Source organism: Neophocaena asiaeorientalis, unplaced genomic scaffold (genome assembly GCF_003031525.2).
Source record: "Neophocaena asiaeorientalis asiaeorientalis breed wild unplaced genomic scaffold, Neophocaena_asiaeorientalis_V1.1 scaffold879, whole genome shotgun sequence".
Taxonomy (NCBI): domain Eukaryota; kingdom Metazoa; phylum Chordata; class Mammalia; order Artiodactyla; family Phocoenidae; genus Neophocaena; species Neophocaena asiaeorientalis.
In genome coordinates this window covers 695,183-713,752 of record NW_020175527.1, presented here as the reverse complement: position 1 = coordinate 713,752, position 18,570 = coordinate 695,183, and the positions used below count along the sequence as shown (strand labels likewise).

Genomic DNA, 18,570 nt, shown 5'->3' with positions numbered 1-18,570 from the left:
TTGACATGTTTATTAAATAGACGCTTCAGGCTGCACAGACAGACTCAGGCTCTCCTCCCGCGTCGCCCACCACCAACAGCCCTTTGACTGTCTCAAGAAAGGATCCCAGAAGCCTCATAGCTGAGGGGGCTTCATGGTTTGTTTTTTGTGCTCTTTTGCGGGGGCAGGGGGAGGTTGTTGGGTTTTTTTACGTTACTTTGGGAGCACAAGAGCTATTTGAATAACTAATTATTATTTATATTTATTTTCTATTTGAACATAAGTAAATAATTAGAGTCATATTTTTATCCCTGCATACAAGAAAATATTTTCTCCTTCAGGAAAAAAAAATAGTATTGGAAGTTAGCTAAATGGTAGATTTACAGGTGAATTTTAGTATTATTATATTTTCCCAAATTTTCTACAGTGAGACTGTGCAATGAGAAAAAAAAATACCTCGTTAAAAATGGGATAAATACTCATGCTTTAGGTGAATAGTGTCTTGATCCACGTAGTACAGGCATTTGGTCTGCTATGCTTTATTTTCTGTCTTTTTTTTTTTCAGTTTAAACGTTGCATTTATTATGGTCGTTTATTGGAACAGGAATCCCTGAACTGAACTGTTAAGCACAGTGCTCTAGAAATTTCATATGCTTTTCTGGCATCATGGCAGAAGGTGCACAGGGCCCAGGTGTGTTTTGTGATTTGCAGCCCTGGCTGTCCCTGGGCTGGGGAGTTCTAACTGCTCCTTGTCTTTGTTAGTCTATTGTAGGGGCAGAGGGCTTGTCCCTTGCATTCCGGCACATCGCCAGCTCCCTACTGGGCCACTGCAGCCACGTCTCCTGTGAAAGCCTCCTTCATGAGGTCATCGTCTGTGTGGGCTACTTCACTGTCACCCACCCAGATAACCAGGTAAGAGGCACAGGAAAGTTCCTCAGACTGCTTCCCCAGCACTGAGAGTGTGAGGTATTGGAGTGAGAAAAGGCAGGCTAGCCTGCTGGAACCCATCTGTCCTGTGTGAGGCCCTTTAACCAGGCTCCAGGGATATGCCTCTGACTTCTCTCCAAAGAGATTTGATCAGCACTAGACCAGTACTAGGACTTCCTCTTAAAGCTATAACAATAAGATATTTTTAATAAAATGTTCTTCTTAAGCCACACAGAAGCATCTACTCCCTTACCACATAGATCCTGATGCTTTATTCATATTTTTTTGTTGTTGTTTTAATGAAATAGATTACATCTTTCAACTTGGGTCACTTTGCAAATATTATAGCATTAGTCTGGTGCTTTATGAAACTGCTCTTGGTCTTTGGCTTCTGCCTAGGTGCTTAAGAGGGTGCCAGATGGTGTTGGAGGGGAGCCTGAGAAGGCAGGGCTTGGGCCTTACCCCCTTGAATCACCCAGAGTAGTTTTGCTTTTAACTATTTTGATTATTCGGTTTCTAAGCAAGATTTCATTTGTAAATAGGGTTCTGTTGCTTTAAAAAGTTGGGAAATCTGTGTTACAGATTTTATTTTAAAAATAACAATAATAAAGCACTTTATCTTTTTTTAACTTTTTATTTTATATTGGAGTATAGTCGATTAACAATGTTATGATAGTTTCAGGTATACAGCAAAGTGTTATACATGTACAGGTATCTATTCTTTTTCAAATTCGTTTCCTATTTAGGTTGTTATCTTTATTTTTAAAAACAGAGTCATGGCATAAGTAACATATCAAATTGTAATTCCTGACTACCTCATTTATCTAAAGCCTCATATTCAGCAACCTTAATTATGTGGATTATAGCTGAGAAAAGGCCTATGAACAGCCCTTAACCCTCACTCTAAGCTTGCTGATTTTTATTTTAGGCAACTCTCTAATAAGTGTGCTTGCTAGGTTTATTAGCCTGCAGTAAACTAGACCAGGGCGGAAGAAGGAAGGAGATAGCTGTAGTGCTAGAGCCAAATACAAGGTGAGAACCTACACACTAAGAGCTGCAACTGCCTATCTGATAAGGAGAAAGAGGACAGAAAACAACAAGACAAGCACAAGACCTCAGAAATTGTAGCCATCTGGGACTTTCCCGGCTGTCTAGCGGTTAAGACTCTGCGCTTCCACTGCAGGGGGCGTTGGTTTGATCGCTGGTCAGGGAACTAAGATCCTGCGTGCCGCGTGGCACAGCCAAAAAAGAAAAGAAAAAAAAAATTGTAGCTATCTGGTTTCAAAGGGACACTAAGCCCTGTATTTGATTTCCCTGGATGATTGTCGATGCCCCCCATGCGGACCCTGAGTGAGCATGGAGGCAAAATGTATGTTCTGTGCATTCCCTTTAAGAAGGCTGAGGAATATGAAGTCCATTCTAGAAAGATTTCCATGATTAAAATGTAGAAAATGTGGACCCTTGCCAGAAGAAGCGTCATACGTAGAAAAATTCCCCTTTCGCAGACCTCGTTGCCAGAAGGGCAGATCTTTCTCACCTCCCGCCACAGGATCACTTATGCAGTGCTCTCTCAGGTACTGATGCTTTGTCGTTTCCACGGACTAAGCGCAGCAGGTTCACGAGTCTCTTACAAGCTACTCAAGGAAGGAAAGTTGAGCGAAATCTCCTGTGTGGTTTTCTTCTCTTCATGTGTATCCATTTGACCTACTAAACTGCATTTCGTTTCCCTCTAAAAGTTTGTTTTCATTTTTCTGATTACAAAAGTGTTTCTTACTCATCATGAAAAAGATAGGCAAGTGTAAAGAAGGAGGAGGAGTCACAGTTATCCCTGATCTCACTGTTGAGATAGTCACGGTTACCATTTTGGCAGGTTCCTTACAGTCTCTTTTCTGTGAATATTTTTGCCAGTTAATATTACTGAGATAAAATTAACATGTAACACTGTCTTATTTTTAAGTGTGTACAGTGTGAAGACTTGATATATTTATATGTTGCAAAATGATTAGCACAGTAAATTTAGTTAGCCATCACCTCACATAGTTAAAATTTTTTTCCTTGTGATGAGAACTTTTAAGATCTACTCTCAGCAGCTTTCAAATATACAATACAGTATTGTTAACTTCAGTCACCATGCTGTACATTACATCACCAGAACTTACTCACCTTATAACTGGAAGTTTGTACCTTTTGACCACCTTCACTCACTTCACCCACTCCTTAGCCCTCTATGAATATTTTTACATAGCTGAGGTCATATGGTATATACACTCCTATCCTGCTTTGTACACTTAACATTATATCATAATCCTTCTTTGTGAATACAGTTTTTAATGTCTGCGTGGCTTTATCTTGTGTAGACAGCCCATGGTTTACCTCACAATTTCCTGTTAAGTCGTTTACCATTTATCATAACACTATCTACTGCACTTATAAAGAGGTAAGTAATTTGTGTGTGTGATAATATTTTGCTGTGTAGTTCTACAGCAAAAAGTTCAGTTTCTTCAGCACACCCATGTTTAGGGATGGTTGAAGCTCTTTGCTTAAACCAACTCTGTTGTGATGAATTTACTGAACTCAGAACTGTGTAGGATTTCAGAGAGATTTTCTGCTGTTGCCGGACCACAGACTAATCCTCTCCTATAGATAAAACACACACTCTAAGTATCTCTGGGCTCACCAGAGTCAATGAGAAATGGGGTCGGGGGAACTGGTATTTGGAAATGGCATGTTAGAACTGAGGTGGACCTGATGGCAAAGTAAAGACTGGGCATGTTGGGACAGGAAGAAAGCAGATTAAATGGGCAGAGAGAGCAGCAAGCAATCCAAGGAGGAGACAGAGACCCTATGGCTTCTCAGTTGGGGAAGAAGCTGTGGGGTTTAGAGGTAATTGTTGAGAGGAAGAAATTAGAAAAGTAAAAAAGGCCAGACCTCCTTTCTCGACACCTTGCCTCCCAGAAGGATTGAATCCTAACTGGACATCCACTTCTGATTTGGTGGAAGGTAGAAGTCAGTTCAGTCCTCGGGCAATTGCTGAAATGCAACAATCTGTGAAAAGAAAGAATATGACAAAAAGTAGAGAAGAAATCAAAAATTGATAGAAATGATAGTAATTGTCAAACACTGAGACATTGCACCTTATGGAGATGCTTTTCTAAAGCATAACCTCTGGTATTTGTAGAATTCTTTATACTGCTTGCCCCATCTGTGGCCTCTTGGACCTCATTAGCACTTCATTGAGGCTGTAAGGCAGAGGAGTTACTCCCGCCTCACAGACAGGTGAAGAATCTGGACTCAGAGAGGTGAAATGAGCCCCTGAAATGACATAAAGAATTGCTAAAATACCAGGACTAGAACGCAGGTCTTGCAAACCCCAGCTCAGTGTTCTTTTCATTTCACATTGCTTAAGAAAATTAGATGTATCACCGGCCCGTTCTACCAGTGATCTCTGAAGTATTTCTTGGGCAGGGGTGGAGGGTTTAGAAGATGATGCCCATTTATCTAGACAGTACACTGAGAAGCTGCCATTCTGCAACTCTGAATGCTTCTGGGACATATCTGTGTGCCTTACGTGGGGAAGACACGTAAAGATCCTGGGAAAGTGTAAATGAGTGTGTTTTATGAGCACAAAGTGGACCATAATCTAACAAATAGAAGGCCTGGGTTCTAACCTCAGCTCTGCCACTAGCGGATCTTAGATAAATAATTTTCCCTCTTGAGGCTTAAGCATTTTTTTTTTTTAACATCTTTATTGGGGTATAATTGCTTTACAGTGGTGTGTTAGTTTCTGCTTTATAACAGTGAATCAGTTATACATATACATATGTTCCCATATCTCTTCCCTCTTGAGTCTCCCTCCCTCCCTCCCTCCCTATCCCACCCCTCCAGGCGGTCACAAAGCACCGAGCTGATATCCCTGTGCTATTCGGCTGCTTCCTACTAGCTATCTACCTTAACGTTTGGTAGTGTATATATGTCCATGCCTCTCTCTCGCTTTGTCACAGCTCACCCTTCCCCTTCCCCATATCCTCAAGTCCGTTCTCCGGTGGGTCTGTGTCTTTATTCCTGTCTTACCCCTAGGTTCTTCATGACATTTTTTTTTTCTTAAATTCCATATATATGTGTTAGCATATGGTATTTGTCTTTCTCTTTCTGACTTCACTCTGTATGGCAGACTCTAGGTCTATCCACCTCGTTACAAATAGCTCAATTTCGTTTCTTTTTATGGCTGAGTAATATTCCATTGTATATATGTGCCACATCTTCTTTATCCATTCATCCGATGATGGGCACTTAGGTTGTTTCCATCTCCGGGCTATTGTAAATAGAGCTGCAATGAACATTTTGGTACATGACTCTTTTTTGACCATACAAAGAGGTATTGGGTTGGCCAAAAAGTTCCTTCGGTTTTAAGGTAAAACTAAGACACATTTTTCATTTTCACCAGGAACTTTATGGAACAATGTATTCACTGTTTTGTTCCACTACCTTCTGCCATTTTTCAGGCAGCTTCATAATTCCATCTTCCCAAAACTTTTAATCTTTTTGAGCAAAGAACTGTTCAAGGTGCTTTATACAGTCTTCCAGGAAATTGAAATTTTTTCCATTAAGAGAATTTTGTAAAGACCGAAATAAATGGAAATCCGAAGGTGCAATGTCTGGTGAATAAGGTGGATGAATCAGAATTTCACAGCCAAGCTGTAACAGTTTTTGCCTGGTCATCAAAGAAACATGCAGTCTTGCGTTATCCTGATAGAAGATTATGCGTTTTCTGTAGACTAATTCCGGATGCTTTTCGTCAAGTACTGCTTTCAGTTGGTCTAATTGGGAGCAGTACTTGTTGGAATTAATCGTTCAGTGTTCCAGAAGGAGCTCATAATAGAGGACTCCCTTCCAATCCCACCATATACACAACATCACCTTCTTTGGATGAAGACCAGCCTTTGGTGTGGTTGGTGGTGGTTCGTTTCACTTGCCCCATGATCTCTTCCGTTCCACATTATTGTACAGTGTCAACTTTTCATCACCCATCACAATTTGTTTTAAAAATGGAATGTTTTCGTTATGTTTAAGTAGAGAATCACATGTGGAAATATGGTCAAGAAGGGTTTTTTCCCATAACTTATGTGGAACCCAAACATCAAAGCAATGAACATAACCAAGCTGGTGCAAATGATTTTCAACATTTGATTTGGATATTTTGAGTATGTTGGCTATCTCCTGTGTGGTTGATTGTTCTCAGTTAATGTCTCGATTTGATCGCTATCAACTTCGACTGGCCTACCCGACTGTGGAGCATCGTCCAGCGAGAAATCTCCAGCACGAAACTTCACAGACCACTTTTGACACGTTCGATCAGTCACAGCACCTTCTCCATACACTGCACAAATATTTTTTGTGTGTTTCAGTTGCATTTTTACCTTTCTTGAAATAATAAAACATAATATGCCGAAAATGTTGCTTTTTTCCTTCCATCTTCAATATTAAAATGGCTACACAAAAATCCACCAATGTTGATAATTATTTTAAAATGCACTCTGATATGACAGCTGTCACAGTACAATCTAACAAAATTGTTTCGAATAAAGTTAAAGACAACTAAGCACTACTAGAGCCATCTTATGGCAAAAAACAAACAAACCTTTTTGGCCAACCCAATAGCTTGGTTCTGGAAATGGATAGTGGTGATGGTTGCACAATACTGTGACTGTACTTAATGCCGTTGAGAATGGTAGGCTTAAAAATGGTTAAAATGGTAAGTTATATGTTATCCATATTTTACCACCAAAAAAATGTTGTGGTTTTTTTGTTGTTTGTTTGTTTGTTTTATAAATTTATTCATTTATTTATTTTTGGCCGTGTTGGGTCTTTGTTGCGGTGTGTGGGCTTCTCATTGCGGTGGCTTCTCTTGTTGTGGAGCACGGGCTCTAGGCGCATGGGCTTCAGTAGTTGCAGCACACGGGCCCAGTAGTTGTGGCTCACGGGCTTAGTTGCTCCGTGGCATGTGGGATCTTCCCGGACCAGGGCTCGAACCCATGTCCCCTGCATTGGCAGGTGGATTCCCAACCACTGCGCCACCAGGGAAGCCCTTTTTTTTTTTTTTGAATGATGATCTAGGATGACCTAGGATTGTCCTAGACCATCTCTCCTTTGAGCTCCGTGAGTCTGTGATATTTTAATGGCTGAGATTAGAACCACAGACCAGCATTCTGATTTTATGGAGACATATTGTGGTTTTTTAGATCCTCCTTGCCCTACTCCAGATTCTTTCAGTACCAGATAGCGTCATGAGCTGCTTGCCCACTCCATGGCAGCTCCTCCTTAAAAGCTGAATATACCTTGGTTCTCCTATCTTAATACAGGGGGTCCACTGGCAGACACTCACAAGCAGAGACTTACAGGTGAGATGTTAGTGTCCTTGCTGTGTGATGCCATCTCTAGCCACAGTAGTTTCACCTGCACCAAACAGCCATGCTCACCATCCATGGCTGGACTCCATGCCCATCAGGCTGCATGGCAAGGGAAGGGTAGGGGAAATAGCCTCAAGCTTACTTAATGAAACTGCTCATATCCCAGTAGAACTGGGGAGTTTTCTATAACTAAAAAGTTGATTGTTTATTTTCATTCTAAATCCCCTTTCTGCTCCCTCCAAAACCCAGTAATTTGCCAAGTGAGCATTTGCTGAGGGATATGGAAGTGCAGTTTTAAGCTCTCATTCCAGTTTCAATCACAGTTTCATGGAGCCTTCATCCTGGAAGGGCCCTGAGATACCTAGTCCGGCTCCCTCATACTGTAGATGGAGAAACTGAGGCTCAGAGAAGGAAAAGGAATTGCCAAGCAAGAACTGGCAGAGCCCAACCTCCTGATTGGCAGTCCAGTTAGTGCCTTTTCCACCTCACTTCTGTTCTTGTGAAAGTGAATTTATTTAACCTCATGCCACTTACTTTAAATCAGAGAAATTTCAGAGGAGAAATTATGATGCTCAATTCATTTCATCTTTCCGTATCATTAAGCAGAAGTCACGTTAATTTTCAGTGCCTGTTTGTCCACAGAGGATCCTTTATTTCCAGCTTGTGTCTTTATAAGACAGGAGATCCTGAACTCCTGCTGCAGCCTAAGGCTCTTTTATTAGGAAACTGCTTTGCATAAAGGATTGGCACTTTTTATTTGCCACCATTTAGTCTATTAACTGGAAGGACTGAGCCCCATGATACTAAAGATGACTTTAGAAGAGAAACCTGGATAATAAAAGTAATGCCCCATCCTCGATAGAACCAATCATCCGTTTCCTATAGGGCTGCAGTTTCTAATTAAAATGTGCTTTTTAATCAAAAGCTTCCTTGTCTTTTATGGTACTTTCATGACTCTACGTTCCTTCCCATTTAATTATTATAATGAACATAATTAGTATGGGCTGTCAGACCTTCACTTTATTTACATTTTATATTGGATAATTAAATGTGGTCTGATAATTAAATTAACTTGAATGACAGATGATTTGACTGCCTACATATTACTGTATTGGGAATAAGCACCTTTGCATATTCATTGTAGTTAGTGACTGACTTTTTCATTTGGAAAGACCCCATAGATTCCAGCGATCAGAGCCAGAGTCTCCTGTGATAGTTGAAAGTAGGAAGGATCCCGTTGGCCCACCCTCCCCCCATCAGCTTCTCTGTAGAGAGTCATGCAGATCATGTAATCATCTGCTCGGCACTGCACCAAAGGTTCCCTAATGTGTCTGGGGGAGATCAGAACCTGCGAGTAAGCTGGACACTGAAGCTCTTGAAACTAGATTCTGCCTGAGCTGTGTGACATGCGTTTTCCAAGTCTTTTGTAGTTTGATGGCTTAATAAGACAATCCAAATGTTAATTGACTAAATGGTCCTAAAATGTATCCGTTGTACTCACCTCAGATGTTTCCCTGAAAACAAAAACAGGGCAGTTTCCCAGTTGTATACCATCTACAAGCGAGGGACACAGAGTTGTGTTTTAAGAGTGGCGGTTTTCCAGAGCTCCGTTGTAGCCTTTAGAACTTTCAGAGGTGGCCTAATTCCTGCTCACACATTCTTACTTTACTCTTTGTTTTTCTCAAAGGCAGATGGTCCTAGGTCACACGCATTTGGTAAACTCCCCCAGCCCCATCCAAGTCCAAGAATGGACTCTGCTGTGGTGGGCTCAAAGTGGAAACTCCAGCATTCAAGGCCTTTCTGTTCTCCCAGTGTTGGCAGCTTATTCTCTAGCTGTCACACAAACGTCACCTTTCTGTACTTTCTTTGTGCGACAGATACAGTTCCTTTCACAAAATAAAAATGTATCATGTCTAAGGCAGAGCCGAAGAACCTCAACAATATAACCATTTTGGAGTTACTCTCAATATTACAGCACCAAAGAAAAATATGGGGCTTTTCCCAAAAGTAGAATAATAAATTTCCTAATTAAAAATAACTTCTGGGGCTTCCCTGGTGGCGCAGTGGTTGAGAGTCCGCCTGCCAATGCAGGGGACGCGGGTTCGTGCCCCGGTCCGAGAGGATCCCACGTGCCGCGGAGTGGCTAGGCCCGTGAGCCATGGCTGCTTAGCCTGCGCGTCCAGAGCCTGTGCTCCGCAACAGGAGAGGCCACAACAGTGAGGGGCCCGCGTACCGCAAAAATAATAATAACTTCTGCCTAAAGATTTTTTTTTTAATTATTGATTTATTTCTTTTTGGCTGCATTGGGTCTTCATTGCTGCATGCGGGCTTTCTCTAGTTGCGGCGAGGAGGGGCTACTCTTCGTTGCGGTGCATGGGCTTCTCATTGCGGTGGCTTCTCTTGTTACAGAGCATGGCCTCTAAGCACACGGGCTTCAGCAGTTGTGGCACGTGGGCTCAGTAGTTGTGGCTTGTGGGCTCTAGAGCACAGGCTTGGTAGTTGTGGCTCATAGGCTTAGCTGCTCCGCAGCATGTGGGATCTTCCCGGACCAGGGATCGAACCTGTGTCCCCTGCATTGGCAGGTGGATTCTTAACCACTGCGCCACCAGAGAAGTCCCTGGCCTAAAGATTTATTCTAAGACTTCTAGTGAGTGACCTGGCTGATATTAGAATGGAGAAATTTGCCAGTTAGCAATTTTGGCTGCTTGTATTAAAAGTCACCAATGTCACAGAATCCAAATAAAAGATGCCTTTTACTTCCCTCATCTCTTTGGTATCCTCATCTCTCTTTTCCAACACAAGGGTAGTTTGAAGTACCATGAGCTCGTACCAAGTACCTTTTAACTCCAAAAACCACCTGAGAAGTTATAAGGAACTCCCTCCTTGACCCGGTGGCTGCATTGCCAGGGAATCAGCTGGAGTAAATGGCAACCTCCGCAAGGGAGCCTCCACTGAGCTCTCAGATGGAAGCCTTCACCACCCAAGACTAACACTGGCCAGGTATACTTGTAGCACTTAACTGAGAAAGGAACATTCTTCTCCCCCTTTGTACAGGATTGTGTCCTAATTCGTGGCTCACTATAATCCCATGGGTCCCCCTGCTTGTGGTTGATACAGCGATAGTTAAGGTGGCACCTGAATGGATTCCCGTCTTGAGTCAGTTAGCAGTTGAGGTTTTGAACTTGATCTCTGATAGTACTAAAAGTCAGATGTCACACCTCCATGACATAGAGCATAGGCTCTGAAGTCAGCTGGCTTTGAAATCCGTGTTCTGTTTTTTCCTAGCACTGTGACCTTGGTTTGGTCAAGTTACTGAGCTGTGAGCTTCGGTTTCCTCATCTGTGAAATGGAGAACATAATACCACTACTTCTCACATTGTTGTGTGAACTACGTGAGACAATAAAGGCCCTGACTCATAGTGAATGCTCAAGAAAGGCAGCTGTTGCTATCCCTGATGGCCCTGTTACCATCATCTTTATGGCACTAAATAATACACCTGATTCAGCAGTAGGCTGAATTCATAATTCTGGCATAGTGATCGGAAAAAAACACAATTGTACAGGTAAACTATCCTTCCTTCACCAGTCTTCTCAGTTTCTCATTTTTGGGGAACTCAGATTCAGAACACTCCAGTAAAATAACTGTCAGGAAATCTAACATTGAAACTTTGAAATTGAAAGCTAACCATAGTTTCATCTCCACTCTCCTATAAAAAGTTGGGAACCCACTAAGCGCCTTCAGCAGTGGAAGTGAGACCAAGAGCATGAGTAGGGTCATTGTGAGGGCTTAGTTTAGCCGCAAGATGCCATGAAGTTAATCATCTCCTTCTGAGCTCCATCCCAAGACTGAACAGAGCAGCAGGAGATGCACAAGGGGAAGCCAAGCAATAAGCTGTCAGCACCCTATTCCCCAGGTGCCCAAACCCTGATCCTGTGAACAAGGTCCAGAGCTGAACCCTACTGCCAGGTCAGGTGTGTGTACAATCCTGTCATCCTTTGCTCACTTGCAAATCTTCTAATGGGGTGGAAAATGAGGCCAGAAGGAATATTTTGTCAAAGTTTAACTCATGACCAGTGGTGAATCTAATTTTTTCTGGTCCTGCCTTGGTGTTTGGTCACAGAGGGACCTTTTTAATAAATCACTGAGATAGACTATAAAGACTTAATCTGTAATCACAGAGAAAACACCTCTCCTGAGATAGGAGATCCTCATCAGTCACAAAAAGCCCAGCACCAAGGAACAAATACTAGTGCAGCAGTCAGGACAGCTGGGTCCTTTCATAGCTGTACAGCTGTGTGACGCTGGGCAAGTCACTGCCCTTCTCTGGGCTTTACCCAGAGTTAGGCTGGGTACTCCCAAGGGTCCTTCCAGCTCTGATGGAGGACAAATATATAATTCTAAGGTGAAGTGGGAAGTCATGTCCAGACCAACATAAGTACTTGAATTTAATAATCTTCATTTCTAATTGCAGTAATCACAAGTACTCCACTATAGCCATGCTGGTCTCCTTGCTCTTCTACAAACACACCTCTCATGTCAAACCTTTGTTCTTGCTGTTTTCTACCCGGGAATCTTTTCCCTCAGAAATCAGCATGGTTTGGGAGGTGGGGGTGTTTCAAAGGTTTTTTTCTCAGATGTCATGTTATCATGACCACAGTATCTAAAATAGTGTATCAGACCCATGGTTACTGTTTCCCCTTTACCTTGCTCTATTTTTATTCATATACTTATTACCCGCCCTTGACACTTACTTATTTTGCCTGTCTCCCCGCTCCCACCCCATCCTGCTAGAATGTTAGTATCTTGAGAACAGCGCCTTTGTCTGCAGTGCCTACAGCAGTGCCTGGCACAGAGTAATTACTTAATATTTGTTGAATGAATTATTGGATGTTGAGATAATACATCTCTTCTTAGGCATAATACTGCAGGAAAGGATAAAATGGCCCCAGATTTTGAAGGATACAGCACTTCTGTTTTAGTGACCAAACCTCCTGAACTGACTTTCAGCTAAAAATTTAAGAGCCATTTCTTTGGCACTATAAGTTATCTTTGAATTTATTCTAAAAGAAACTTCTTAGTTTTGCTTTTGCTGGAGCCAGTAGTTCTGAGATCCAAATGAAACCACTGTGCTTAAGGTTTGGCAAATCCTGCATTTGAGAAAACAGCGGTGTGTGAGAGAAAGCTTTGGAGGCAGACTTAGGTTCACGTCCTAGCCCCTCCTCTCACTTGAGTGATGAACTCAGGTTACCCTGAGTGTCGCTTTCCCCAGCTGTAACATAGAGCCAAGAAGTCCTAACTCACAGGATTGTTGGGAAGGTTAAATGTCACCCTTATTACGTAAGCCCCAAGTTTGACTCTCAGCTGTGAGAGTGGATGTCTTTGGGGTATTGGCTTATCAAGTTGGTGGCATTGTCACAGCAAATCTACACTGACTTGTTATGATTTGGTTTAAAAAAAAAAAAAAGGCTTTTTGGCAGGTATGCCTCACTCTGAAAGCACACACTGGGAAAATCTACACTTAAAGACCCCCAAATCACCATATCATTCATTTAATAGCAAGTTTCCTGGGGGGATTTCTAAATATTTTTCTTAAATCTCTTCATGTGTATGTAATTCCTTCGGCATTATGCACCTTTGGTCTGCCGTCAGATAATACACACCTCGTCAGAGACCCTAGTGTGCAGGAGTTCTGTCATGGCAGCCATGGGCTGGTCTCTGCTTTAAGGAGTAGGTAGTATGTTTCTATAGCATGATGAGAGGAACGTGGGCTCTGGAGCCAGGTGACCTATGGTCACAACTATACCACTTACTAGCTCTGTGATCCTGGTCAAACCCCTTACATTCCTGGTGCCAGTTTCCTCACCTATAAAGTGGGGATAACATTGGTAACACCTCATAGGGTTGTTGTGTAGATTAAATTTGATCATGGGCGTAGTGCTAGCACATTCCCTGGCTGGGAGCAAGTGTTGACTATGATGTTATTGAAATTATCGTTGTCAGCCTCCACATTCCCTGCTCCTAATGGGAAAATCCCTGGAGTATCCACTCAGTCAGCTCTGACACTTGATATCACCTTAGCTAGGGCATCTCTGCCGTCAAAGCGTGTATCCTCGTCTGTTGAGAAACTGAAGAGAACTCTGTGTGTCTCCATGGACCATGTAGAAGCACCAGTCGGTCCCCCTGTAGGGATCTCTGGGCTGCCACTCACCGTGCCGCTCCAGCACAGCTGCAAAGAGAGGTTGGGAGGGTCAGTCTGCTCTGGCCAGCTGCCAGCTCCCCTTCCCAAGGGGCATGTGTAGTTCATCTGGATGTACCTGACAGGTGATAAACATATGCTTGTCTGGAATGCAATGAAGGAGAATCTTTACTCACCATTTTGGGCTGCAGAAATAGGAGGAAGGGAGACCTCACACCCGAATAATTCTCTTCTATATGGGCAACTGCTAAACTGAAAACACACCACAGAGGTAACTCAGAGGTACACTGAGATTGTGTTAGGAAAAGAAACTGGAAAATGCCTCACATGAATCAATGTGAACATTTAATGGGCCTTAATTGGAACCTTATCCTACTGTACTTAGAGCAGAGAGATGAAAGTAAAAGAAATCTGAGAGACCATTTATTTCACTTGAGAAAGCAGTAAACTGAAACTACAAAAAGATTTGACTACTATTATATTTTTATGATTAAATAAAATTGTCATAGACTGGTGCTAGTGAGTCCATAAATGCTCCATGGAATGCATCCATGCTCTCTGGCTGCTGTTAGGATGTGACCAGAAAATCTATCAGGCTGTGCTCTGCATTTATTAACCCTGCTGTTGTTCTTACACCACCCAAAGGCTCCATGGTGAGGAAGGTTTGACCCAAGTTCTCCTCACAGGAAAGTTCCAGAGCCCACTTGGAATATTTGTATTTTAGGGCATTATTAAATACTGTCCATCTACCTACCCACCTCCCAACCCCCACACACACATGTCCTGTTAGTCTGTAATGGACATAATCTTGCCAGTATTCGTGTGTTTGTGTGTGTGTGATTATAAGTTCTCTTTTCTTAAAGAAGCTGGATTAGAAAATCAGAATAGTTGAGAATGTGGAGATAGCATATTTTATGTGAAGACTTTTCATTCATTCCTAAGAAAAATATATTCTAAACTATTTTTTTACCATACTTAAATGTAATATCTGTGCAGGTATAGTCAGCAAAAGGTGCTTATGTGTGTGAATGCTCATAGCACAGGATTATATTATTTCTGCAAGTTCACAGACCTTCAGAGATCATCTAGTCCAACTCCCCTCATTGCCAGACAAGAGAAGGACTTGCTCAAGTCCCTGGAGCCAGGCCTCCTGGCACATTATCTAGGACTTTTTGTGACCAACCTTCTCTCTTCTCCCCTCCCCCCACCTTGTGGTAGATGGGACACAGATAATGCAAATAAAAAATCCAAAATAAAGTAGTCCCTCAAATGTATGACGGTACAGTGAGTCTGTATCATTTCCAAGGTTTGTGCTCTTTAGACGAGGTTCTTTCTCAAACATAAATTAAAACAGAAAAAGCACGTATGGGTATAGTCCCTGACAAATTATAGAATCTCTGACTTTTAGGGTTAGCCAAGTTTTTAAGAGAATCTAGCCTACACTTCTTGTGCCACAAGATGTGTTTGAAGGGAATTTAGAACATGCTTCATTTAAAAGGTAACTCTTCTCACAAAATAGACAACATGAAGGAAGTAAAAAGAAGCTCTAACATGGAACAGAAGGCTAGAGGTGACTTATTCTTGGGGAAATGCTCCGTATCATGAGCTTTCTGTCCATATGAGCATTCATCACTCATTCCTTCTCTCATTTATCAGCTTTTGCTAAATGCACACCCCATCTCAAACCAAGTGCTGGGAGATAAAGAAATGAATACAACCCAGATCTTGTCCTTGTGGAACCCACAGCCTAGGAGCAGTGCTGTCAGTGCTGAGACTCATTCCTTCCTTCCACGGACGTTTAACGAGTGCCTGCAATGGTCCAGGCACTGTTCTAGACACCCAGGAGACAGAGAAAAACAAAACAGACTAAGTCCCTGCTCTCAAGTTGCTGACATTCTAAGAGAAAAGGGAGAGACAGACAGTAAACAAACCTGGATCGGTGCTAGAGCTTCCTCTTAGAAGTATTTCACAGTGGAGCTGGTGCTTGAGCTGATATCTGACAGTGGAATAAATACTTACCAGGTAGCAAGGTAAGAAAGACATTCTAGGCACAGGAAAGACCATGAGCAAAGATACTGAGATGTAAAATAGCCTGGGAAGGTTTAGAGAACTGCAAACTGTCCATTCTGGCTGGAGCTTAGGAGGTAGTGGAAGGAATAAGAGCTAAGAGTGAAGAAGCAGGCCAGGCCCAGGTCACGAAGAGACCTACGTGTGGGGCTGAGAATTGGGGATTTATCCTCTAGGAGATGATGAGGAGAGCAGCAGGATGATATGTTCAGCCTGCGTCTGAAAGTCACTCCAGTATGTGGAGGTCATCAGGACTTCCACACTGGAGCCCCAGGACTGGGACCTGATGCCCCTGGTTCTGAAGCATCATTCTCGCCTGCAGGAGCAGAGTGGCGTTTGAGGGGGAGGCCTGCCCAGAAGCCTCCTTTGCACCCCTCTGCTGGTGGTACTCAGCACATAGCCTGTCACCCATAGGAAGCAGGGAATACAGCTCAGGGGCCTGCTCACCCAGTTTCCCTGGAGGGACACTGCAGGACAGCCACTCACCCTTTACTACATGAAGAAAGCCCTCGTTTCTGTAGGATCACCTGGTTTCCAAAGCCTCTGAGAGGCCAAGCCCCCAACTACTGGCTTTAGCCTCTCCTCGTGCCCCTGGCTGCTTTCCTCCCTCCTTCCCTTCTTCCCCCTCTTTCCTTCCTCCTTGACCCTCTGCTGGCACTAGACAGCAGTGAATTCCTGGGACCACCAGCAAGAAGGCTAGTGCTTAAAGGGCCTGCCTCCCACACAGTCTGCTAAGGTCTCTGCATTTAATCTCAGCCTAGAAATCTATCTTGTGGCAGAAGCAAGCTTGGAAAGAGAGAAGTTTGTTTGCAGTGCTAGCCAAGGGAATCTTTGTGTTTCTCTGCTCTGAATTTGATTTGATTATGTATGTGGACAGACTCTTAAAACTTTTCTCATGTGGTATTTAAATAAAGCCACTTCAACACCCTCCCTACTCTACCCCCAGGGCATGAGATTAGAGAAACAAGGTGTGTGTGTGTGTTTGGGGCATGCCATTTCTTTATATGATTCATAGAGGTCACTGGCTTCAAGGCCCCTCCTGTCATATTGTTCCTCTCCTGGGCCTGGGCTTCAGGTGTGATGAGACTTGTCAAAAGCAATGTGGATAGAGAGGCTTGTGCACTGGCCTGGCCACTGCGGCTGCTACCTCTTCACTTCAGCATTGTAGCAGGACCAGTTTTGCGGGAAGGAATGCAACAACTACTTTGTTTCTGCTCTGCTAGAAAAATATTCTTTGTTCCAATGATTTACAGACTCTTTTGGCTGTCTCTTATAATGAATTTAGATGTCTAGACACCTATTTTTGCCCCTTTGTTGAGGACACCTTGTCTCTGACAAGAAATGGAAAAAAGCAAAACAGGAATTCCTCAGCATAAAGAATTTGCCTTGGTGAGATTTAACTATTTGTATACATTTCTGTCTGACCCGTATTCCACTCACCCTACCACCCTGGCCGACGGAGGTGGTTTGGCCTTAGGCTTGACTGATCAGCTCACAAATCTTGCTGAAAGACGCTACCCCTGCCCCCCCTAGCCCTACTCTCCGCACCTTTGTGCCAAGAGGCTGTTGGAGTGGACAGGGTGCTGGCTGAGGTACTCAGTCAGCTGTTCTTGTAGGTCCAAAGACAGTGTCTCTGAGGACCTTGAAGGATCTGGGAAGAGGAGGCCCAGGGCTCTGGTGCAGAAGGTATAGGCCCCTAGAGTCAGGTTTGGAAACCAAAGCTCAGTCCTCATTCATTCATTCCCCAGATGGTTATTGAGCACCTATAATTTGTCAGGCACTGTGCTAGGCACTATGCCAGATGCTGGGGACACAGCAGTGAATAAAAGGGGCATAACCCCTGTTCCCATGGAGCTTATAGTCTTAAGAGTGTTGAAAACTGGAGATTCACATCTGCCTGTCTGTCTTTGCCTAAACAACTGCTCGTGCATCTGGAGCCAGGCAGGCCATATGTGTGTTTCTGTCTTCTGAGGAAAAAAAAAAAAAAAACATAAAAATAAAACAAAATGGAAAACTTTCTCCTAAATAAGAGGGAAACTCAGGATCATTCTTAGATCTTAGCAAAATCAGCAGGATTCACAGAGTATAAGTAGGTAAGACAGAACATGACCATTTTCTGTTTTGTTTCCTTGAGTTAGGTGAGTTCTAGAGAGAGAGAGATTTTACTGTAGTACACCATGGCTGTGTCTAAGATGCTTGGAGGGATGGATGGATGGATGGATGGATGGATGGATGGATGGATAGATGGATCTGGAGAACGGCAAGAAACTGTCACAGAACCTTTTTCTAGTTTATTTCTATTATTTAGTGTCATGGTTTTGGTATGGTCAGGGAATGAGCTGCTCCCATATAAGTGAATTTTGCAGAAGACCAAACCTACCTTTAAAACATGATGTTTATTTAACATTAACTCCATTCTCTAGTAGGTCTGTGTCAATGGACTTGAGGATTCGTGGAGGAGGAAGGGTAGGCTGGGATAAAGTGAGAGAGTGACATGGACATATATACACCACCAAACTAGTAAAATAGATAGCTAGTGGGAACCAGGCGCATAACACAGGGAGATCAGCTCGGTGCTTTGTGACCACCTAGAAGGGTGGGATAGGGAGGGTGGGAGGGAGGGAGACGCAAGAGGGAAGAGATATGGGGACATATGTATAACTGATTCACTTTGTTATAAAGCAGAAACTAACACACCATTGTAAAGCAATTATACTCCAATAAAGATGTTAAAAAAAGAACAAACATTAACTACTTGTGTTCATTTTTTAAAATATTACAGTCTCCTGTCTTCTAAAACTTAAATTATACTTAATATATATTTTTTGATGCCTTAAGAAATGAATACCTACTATAATATCAGGTACAGGAGAATTATCATGTATGTGAAGCAAATTTTTATTTTTACTTCTTTTTTTAACATCTTTATTGGAGTATAATTGCTTTACAATGGTGTGTTAGTTTCTGCTTTACAACAAAATGAATCAGTTATA

At 42.7% G+C, this 18,570-nt stretch overlaps 1 protein-coding gene across 1 annotated transcript in view; it reads left to right on the top strand.

The window, feature by feature from the left end:
* LOC112415810 (S phase cyclin A-associated protein in the endoplasmic reticulum-like) overlaps window positions 1–18,570 on the top strand; it is a gene marked incomplete at its 5' end in the record, with an annotated part of 224,280 nt that overhangs the window by 187,977 nt on the left and 17,733 nt on the right. The window contains one exon of the mRNA XM_024768976.1: window positions 742–891. Within this exon, the coding sequence (XP_024624744.1) occupies window positions 742–891 (150 nt within the window). The remainder of the gene's footprint in view (window positions 1–741; window positions 892–18,570) is intronic.